The 8,536-nt window shown below is 43.7% G+C and overlaps 1 protein-coding gene across 3 annotated transcripts; it reads left to right on the forward strand.

Annotated features, from left to right (window-relative positions):
- The first annotated feature begins 1,913 nt into the window (after positions 1-1,913).
- ZNF639 (zinc finger protein 639) lies at positions 1,914-7,973 on the forward strand. Of its 3 annotated transcripts, XM_079314656.1 has the most exons (6): positions 1,914-1,987; positions 2,935-3,035; positions 3,417-3,493; positions 4,005-4,100; positions 4,591-4,725; positions 4,985-7,973. In XM_079314656.1, exons 3-6 carry the CDS (start codon positions 3,436-3,438, stop codon positions 6,130-6,132), a joined length of 1,437 nt encoding a protein of 478 aa, XP_079170782.1. In that variant the 5' UTR covers positions 1,914-1,987; positions 2,935-3,035; positions 3,417-3,435; the 3' UTR covers positions 6,133-7,973. The 3 variants fall into 3 exon arrangements, with proteins under 3 accessions (XP_079170782.1, XP_079170781.1, XP_079170780.1); XM_079314655.1 differs by lacking the exon at positions 1,914-1,987 and having other exon boundaries at positions 2,921-3,035; positions 4,591-4,729; positions 4,983-6,220; XM_079314654.1 differs by lacking the exons at positions 1,914-1,987; positions 2,935-3,035 and having other exon boundaries at positions 3,399-3,493; positions 4,985-6,220.
- Positions 7,974-8,536: the final 563 nt, after the last annotated feature.

Consider the following 8,536-nt stretch of genomic DNA (forward strand, 5'->3'; position numbering starts at 1 on the left):
TTCAAACAAGAATGTGAATGTCATATAGGCTTTTCTGTATTTTCTGAGTGTTCTGAGTGATTAAAACCTCACCCAGAGCTCTCTCAACATCCCAAGCATGTGGTGGTTTAGAAAACAAGACTCATTTAGGCTTTTCTGTCTAAAGCATTGATAGTTCTGTTTGATGCATGTGACTTTGAACTGGAGCTGCAGCTTCAAAGGGGATTCTCCTCAGATGTTTTCCTTTCACTTGAAGCCTTGTCTTTTTTATCTCACATAAGTGTTGGGCTGTGCTGCTTTGGGTGGAGAATGAATCAGTCAAAAGGTACAGAAGATGCTTTGGTCCGCCTGAGTTTGCCTCACAAACAGGACTGAGTTCAAAGCAAAGGCTTGGGCTTGGGTTTGGTTTTTTCCCTCTCCCTTTGCTGTGTGGATTTTAGGTTCTCATCGCTGCCCTCCGCTGGGAACTGGGGAAAGTGCTTTCCTGGAACACTCGCATGGAAAACATTTTGGTGAATAGAGGGACAAGTATGTGTGCATCCGCCCATTTGGGTGGCTATAGCCAATTTATGAGACCTTTAACACAAGCTGTCCCGGGAAAACCTCAGGAATCCTCAGCAACCATGGCTGGAATAAAGAGAACAAACTGAACTGGGAGACCAGGAGCTTGTTTGATTGGTAACTCAGTGCAGGAGATTGCAGACATACATTTATTTCATGTCTGAGGGCTCAGCAGTGTGCCAGCAAAGGGACAGTTTTAATTCTGTTTTGCTGCTTACCACCAAAACTCCTCATGCCTTCAAAATTAATGAGCTATTTTTTAAAAAATAGTAAGATGATGTTTGAAGTGTTCTGCTTTGTGAATCAACACAATTTTGGTACCTTTTCCTTTGGCATGATAAAAACTGAAGATGAAATCAGCGAAAAGGGATGTGATTATACATTTGGAAAAGGAAAAATTGCTTTTTAGAATTTTCAAACCCTTACTTATACATGTTTCACAGAATTGTGGAGCTGTTGGTTTTTGAAGGGACCTCTGGAGGTCATGCAGTCCAAGGCACGGTCACCTGGAGCAGGTAACACAGGAACACATCCAGATGCGTTTGGGATGTCTCCAGAGAGGGAGAAGCCACAACTTCCCAGGGCAGCTGTCCCAGTGCTCTGCCACCCTCAGAGTGAGGAAATTTTTCCTCGTGTTGATGTGAAACTCCTTGTGTTTTAGTTTATGGCCATTGCTCCTCATCCTATTGCTTGAAACCACCAAAAAGAGTCTGGCACCATCTTCTGGCCCCTGCCTTTGCAATATTTAAGTGCATTGATGAGATCCCCTCTCAGTTTTCTCCAGACTGACCAGGCCAGTCCTGCAGTCTCTCCTCACAAGAGATGCTCCAGACCCCTCCTCACTTTGTGCCTCCACTGGACCCTCTCCAATAACTCCTTGTCTTTCTTGTATGTATATATTCCTTTCTTGTACTATATATATATTTAGAATACACTTTATATTGATTCTCCTATTCAGTAGCTCTAAGGGACAGCTTCTACATTGACACAAAATGTGAAGTCGAGCTTTATCGGGCTCGGCCTTGCCATCACCCTCTCATTTGTGTAAAATCTGAGTGCTGACACTGTTCTGCAGCAGGTTTACACGCTGCCAGCCGCCTGTAGATGGAAACGCGGCAGTGCTGCCGGTACCGGGCACACAGAAATACGAGATAAAGGTTTATTTCGGCCCCGTCGCTATGGCGACGGGCGGCGGCGGGGCCGGCAGGGGGCGCTGCGGGCGGCGGCCGCTCGCCGCTTTCCCGCCGCTCGCCCGCGGAGCGGCCGGGCCGGGAGCGCGGAGCGGCCGGGCCGGGAGCGCGGAGCGCGGAGCGGCCGGGCCGGGAGCGCGGAGCGGGGCGGGCGGAGCGGCCGGTCAGGGCCGGGCCGGGAGCGCGGAGCGGGGCGGAGTGGCCGGGCCGGGCTCCGGAGGAGCGGAGCGGAGCGGCGCGGCACTGGCGGCCCGCAGGTGAGTCCCGGCCGCAGCGCCGGAGAGCCGCCCGGGGCTCGCCTCCCGCCGGGTAGGTGAGCCGTGACTCGCGGCCCGGCCCGCGGCTCTCCCGGTGCGGCCCCGGGCCAGGCCCTCGCCCCTGCCCGCGGCTCCGCGGTGCCTTTGCCGCGCTCCCGCCCGGCGCTCCCCGTGCGGCCTCCGCGCAGGCCGCGCCCCGGGGCCCAGCGGGATCCCCATTCCCCGGGCCTGGATCCCGCTCTTCAGGGCACGGAAAGCCGCCGGAACAGAACAACCCGCCTTGCTGCCCGCGGCCCGGTCCGTGGAGAAAAGGTTGAGCTTTTCAAGCGCCTTACCTCGGGGAGACTTGCGGTGTCAGCGCGCTGTCGGGTCTTCCCTTACAATCACATAAAACGGTGAGGGTGCTGATATTTCTAGATCATGATAGTACGTTTAAATCAATGATTTTTCCATCTCCTGAAAAAGAATTTTAGTTCAGTATAAAATATTTAATCGCAGGAGAACAAAGATGACTTGATGAGGGCCCTTTTTCCCCTCCTTTCCCCTCTGGTGCATGGCACTGACTGCAGAAGATCCTGGGCCCGCAAGTGCTCTGCAATTGTGGCAGCCCACATCACATCCCTTCTTTGCTGCCCTTTCCTCTTCAAGAATGTTTGTCCTGTATATAGCTCAAGTATTTGTGTCTCGTTTCCAAATATTTTTCTTGCTCTCAGGAGCTGCCACGTGCAGCAAAAGCCAACTAAGTTGAGACAAAAGAAAAAAAAAAAATACACCAGGGCATCCACCTTACTCATTTCTAAACCGAAATTAGTATCAACTTCTTATGTTGCTTTCTAGCGGCAATTTCCATAGATTCATTCTTTGTAGTGTTTGTATCACTTGTATCTGATTCTGTATTTTTTCTGTTTTGTGTTAAAGTTTTATGTGTTTTAACTTTCACTCCATAGGTTGAAATCTTGAGCTGATGCATTCACTACATTTGCAAGCTGTACAGCCATCAGCTTCTTAGCTGCTCTGCTTCCTGATACTGAAGAGTCTAGGATTTTTGGTAAGAGAACATGACTGTGTTAGTATTTAAAACACTAAAACTTGGTTCTGAAGGGTTCTGCCTCAGAATGTCCTGTCTCAGACAAAAAGGGTGCTGGAGAGCAGACTTGTAAATGATCCTGAGTGCTGGAGTTCTGACATATCTGTCTGTAAGTTGAGCCTTCTTTTGCTCCAGGGCAGGAATGTGAAGCTGACTTCAGCAGTTGTGTGCATTTAGTGGGTTCTTAACTGTATCAAAATGGGCTGGGGGGGAAAGAAGGCAGTAGGAGAAAGCTTTTGAATTTAATAGGCAGGTTTTCAAAATGCTTGTATTGTTTCATAAGTTTCTGAATGATAAACTAGATACAAACAAGTCTAATTCTTCAATGTTTTTACTTTACAGTTCATGTAGACTGTTCAAAATGAACGAACATCCTAAAAAGAGGAAAAGGAAGACTCTGCATCCTTCTCGTTACTCAGGTCAGTCTAGAGCTCGAGTTATGTACACTTTAGTAAGTTAATCTTTTTTCTCAGAATAATAACTTTACAAGAAGGGACCGCATTGGAAAAGCAGTGACATAAAGGGTGGGGTAAGAAATCTTGGCTTGAGTGGGCAGCACCCACTCTGCAGGCTCCTTTTTTGGGCCACTTTGAGCCAATGCACCTGAACAGTTTGTTCTGTACTCCCTGCACCTGGGAGAAATGGCTTTAGCTGTAAATAAAGGTGATTCTGCTTCCACAGAGGGGAGGAATTCTGTAAAAGTTGGGGTAGAGAGAAATGTTCAGCACTGAATGGACAATGCACTTTGTCAAAGTCCTCAGTGGGAGCAGAGACTCCAAACATCAGGGCAGCAGCTGGAAGATGTAAATCACAACAGGAATTCTTCCAAAACAACAAAAATGTGAAAAGAATTTTGATAAGCATTAAATACATTTGTAGCTACAATTGTACATGAGTACTTCAACTTCTTTTATTGATGTTTTGGTTTAGATTCTTCAGGTGCAAGCAGATACATAGATAACAGTGGAATTTTTTCTGACCACTGCTACAGCGTCTGTTCCATGAGACAGCCAGATATAAACAGAGGTAATTTTGTGTTTTGGGGTCTTGTTCTTATTTTTCTTTTCATTTTAATAATTAACCATAAAGTTTGCAGAAGTTTAGAGAATGTCATATTTTAAAAGTCAATCTCCAGAAATATTGAAGAAATTTTTTTTGAAGTTAATGCTTTTTGTGTGCTTGTGAAGTTGTGCTTGAAGTTGTGTGAAACTTTTAAATGTAATGTTTTGTTTAAGGATTTAAAGTTTTTTTCTGTATAATCAGCTGTATTTTCTGCTGAAATCTTCTAGACAGAGTTGCTACTTTTCGAATTCTTTTTTCTCTGCATGTATGGAAATAATTTTCAAAGTATTTATTGTTACTTTTTTTAAATGTAGGTTGTGATGTGCTTAGTATATAAAGATAAATTTATGCAAGTAGAATAAATAAATAGTAAGGAAGATCTATGACTAAATCCAGGAATCAGGATGATGCTAGTGTGGATAAATGGTGACAAATGCTTTCCTTCCCTTTGCAGGGAGATTCCACAGTCCTGTGCAGAGCCTGGACACAGATGATGATGGGAGTCCAGTGCATGCCGGGAGCTCTCACTGGAGTGGGGCACACTCAAATGTTGGGATGCACTGTACAGACCCTAAAAAGAAGGATAAAGGTAAAGGGAGGTGCTGGGAGGTTGGAGAGCACAGCTGCTGCTCGTTTTTTGTGTAACTTCCTTGGTTTGACAGAAATGGTGAAGGATTTCTAGTTTCTGGTACTGCTTTGTTGGCTGAAAATACAGCATAGCCCAGCAGGGGAAGAATAACTGGTCTTTGCATTTGAAAGCTGCTGCAGCTGACTGAAAAGTTAAAAATTGGCCCAAGTGTTTTGTAGTGGGGTTTTTTCAACCTTCTATTATGTATTTCCTCCTGCAGATAAAGGTACTAACAATGGAATGTGCAGAGACTTATGTGACTCACCTATATTCAGTGACAGCCCCACAGAAGAAGAGAAACCTCTAGATATCCAAACTGTAGAAATTTCTACAACAGAGGTGAATGCTGTAGAAGTTCACGATATAGAAACACAGACTGTGTCACCTGAGAAGCTGGAAGCTGAGGACCTTGAGGAAATCCCTCTGGAGACCTGTAAAATCTTTGAGAAGAACCAGGCTTTGAATATCACAGCTCAACAGAAATGGCCCTTGCTGAGAGCCAACAGCAGCGGCTTGTACAAGTGTGAGCTCTGTGAGTTCAACAGCAAGTACTTCTCTGATCTGAAGCAGCACATGATCCTGAAGCATAAGACATGTACAGACACTCACGTCTGTAAAGTTTGCAAAGAAAGTTTCTCCAGCAAAGTGCAGCTCATTGAACACGTGAAACTACACGAGGAGGATCCATACATCTGTAAATACTGCGATTACAAAACGGTGATTTTTGAGAATCTGAGTCAGCACATAGCAGACACTCACTTCAACGACCACCTGTACTGGTGTGAGCAGTGTGATGTGCAGTTCTCCTCCAGCAGCGAGCTGTACCTGCACTTCCAGGAGCACAGCTGTGACGAGCAGTACCTGTGTCAGTTCTGTGAGCATGAAACCAACGACCCCGAGGATCTGCACAGCCACGTGGTGAACGAGCACGCCTGCCGGCTGATGGAGCTGAGCGACAGCTACCACAGCAAGGAGCGCGGCCAGTACAGCCTCATCAACAAAATCACTTTTGACAAATGCAAAAACTTCTTTGTGTGCCAGGTGTGCGGCTTTAGGAGCAGGCTGCATACAAATGTCAACAGGCACGTAGCTATTGAGCACACCAAAATATTCCCTCATGTTTGTGATGACTGTGGGAAGGGATTTTCAGGTATGTTGGAATATTGCAAGCACCTGAGCTCTCATTTATCTGAAGGGATTTATTTGTGTCAATACTGTGAATATTCAACGGGACAGATTGAAGACCTTAAAACTCATTTGGATTTTAGGCATTCAGCAGATTTGCCTCATAAATGTACTGATTGTTTAATGAGATTTGGGAATGAAAAAGATCTTTTAAGTCATCTTCAGATACATGAGACGGTGTGATTGCTTTCTTTCCCTGTAATCAATTTGTTAGGATTGAAATTACTTTCCAGTCACTGGAATGTGATATTAAATACAATTTTAACAGCAATTGTACATTTCTAATGTTTTCATCTTTATATCAACAGAGCATGTACTTGGTGTTGTGAATTTCCTTGTTCTAGGGGTTTCAGTAGGAATAACCACATTTACAGCGTGATGGTTGAGATTTTGGGGGGAGGGACAGTGGGAGTAATTGCATGTTGTGATACCAGTTCTGATGGTCATCCCACTCTTTCATGTCTAGTGTACAAGACTAGCTCTCTTGAGTTTAAAGAGGCACAAAAACAAATACCTAATTCCATGCTTAAATAACCCAACACTGGTCTCGGTTCCACATCCAGCTCATGTTACCCTGTGTGGCAGCAGATCATTGTGCAGTGTTTGGGAATAGCACTGGCCTGCCAAAGGTAAAGGTGTTCCAAAAGTTCCCAGCCATGGACATCTCCAGATTCACATACAGCCTTCATTTCCCACCTTTTTTTTGTCTTGGGCTACCTGTCTGACCTCACTGTTCACTTTGTTCTATGTTTAAGTCCCACGTGTGGCACTGTCTAACACATGTACAGCACATTCTTCCACACTTGATATTCCCTTTATTTACCTTCAGTTCTTGTCTTTTAATGCACTGAGGAGACACACATTGCTTGAGTTTGGATTGGATCATGTTCTAAGGAGTAATTGCAAAAGGAATTTGCAGTGATCTTGCTGAGAATATACAGAATGAATTCTTATGTAGAATCCTAATTTAGCTCTCACTGAAATTATGGATGTCACCAACCTCTGACTAGACCAAGCTTCTAGTAGTCTATATTATAGTAATAATTCTGTATAATTATCTTTCCACCACTAGTAACTTGAGGAATGTTATTTTAACTCTGTAAATTTTAAACTTTTATATACAAGTTTAAAAGGCCAATACATTACAAAATTTTTACTAATCACTCTCAAATTCTTTCACACTTGTTTGTATTATATATAGCAGTATCCTGCCATTGTAATCATTGGAAGTGAGTTTTTACAGTACATTCTGTAACTCTGAGTGGATACTTGGACAGATAAACAAGAGTGGGGTCACTTAGATTATGCTAGGTACCATGGTGAAAATACCCATAAATTACTGGTGGAATTTATATTTCTTTCTTCATGGATTGTAATGTAAGATTGTCTAATGCAAGCTTTGTATAGAGATAGTTAATGTATCAAGCATTTCTTGATCAGTGAGATTTGGTGTTATCCAGCTTCAAGGCATACAAGGGTCTTTGGATTTGATTTTTAAAACTAAGGATAAAACTTGGCTCAATGTTATCAATGGAAGTTCTGATTTCCAGAGAAGTATTTCTAGAAAGTCTGTGAACCACTTAGTATTTATTTTGTTGTGGAAGGGAAGACCATTTCTGTCACTTTGAAGTGCTGATTTACTGCTAGATCTTGTTTTTTCATTGAAAGGGGCAACCTGAGGGTGTCTTGCTGTATTTTATTACTCTCTTGTATAGAGAATTACAGTATCTGTGGTAGAATTGCTGATTTTTATTTTTAACACATTCTTCCTGCCTGGCTTAAAATGGTAGCAATAATATAGTTAACAAAACACTAAGATGAATTATTTTCTATATGGAAAGTTTAATTTGCTGGTATGTGGGAAAGGGGGAATGGTCCTTCTCTGAAAAGTGCTCCTGCTGATGGCACAGAGGTGGAATGGCACAGCTGAGCTCTGGAGAGAAAGCTGCTCTGAGACAGTGACAAGAAGTGGAAAAAAGGAATTTTAAAATCTCCCCAATAAATAAAGGGGTTTAAGAAATGTGTATATTTGTGTGGACTGGCACTGTGTCCCCAGCAGGAGAGGTGATGTCCTGTGCCAGCCCTGTGACACTGCAAACTTGCTCGTTGACATGAATAACTTCATGGCTGTATTTGAGTTGGGTTATTTCTGACCTCTAAACTGGGAAGCAAGGAATGATGTGAAGCCAAGTCATTCCAAACTAAAATGCAGCGTCTGAACAGGAAATGTATCCAAGGTCGTCTTAGGTTGGATTTTATAAATGAGGGACTAATGCTAGTATTTCCTTTTTAATATCTATAATGAGTAAATTGAAGTGCACTTGAGTAGCATGTCTCATTTTAAAGGGAGCACAAGTGCCCTGCTGGCTTCCACACGATCTGCATTTTAAAGCAATAAAGTTACAGAGCAGTAGGGAGAAGAGTGAGTGTGCCCAGGAAGGGCACATTTGTTATTTTACTTCAAGGCAGTAAGTATCAAATTCTGGTTGTTCACTGGTACCTGCAAGGTTCAGCTGTTTCAGGAACAGCGTTCCAAGCAGAAGCTATGCAAAATCACGAGATTGGTTTTGCTAGTGCTTTGTATTTG

Source organism: Erithacus rubecula (assembly GCF_903797595.1).
Source record: "Erithacus rubecula genome assembly, chromosome: 11".
NCBI lineage: Eukaryota > Metazoa > Chordata > Aves > Passeriformes > Muscicapidae > Erithacus > Erithacus rubecula.

Bases quoted from the DNA above. Each gene is read 5' to 3' on its own strand.
- ZNF639 (XM_079314654.1), top strand. From the start codon at position 3,400: ATGTTTTTACTTTACAGTTCATGTAGACTGTTCAAAATGAACGAACAT. The intron at 3,494-4,004 runs GTCAGTCTAGAG...GTTTTGGTTTAG, and splicing joins GCATCCTTCTCGTTACTCAG to ATTCTTCAGGTGCAAGCAGA. The intron at 4,726-4,984 runs GTAAAGGGAGGT...TTCCTCCTGCAG, and splicing joins CCCTAAAAAGAAGGATAAAG to ATAAAGGTACTAACAATGGA.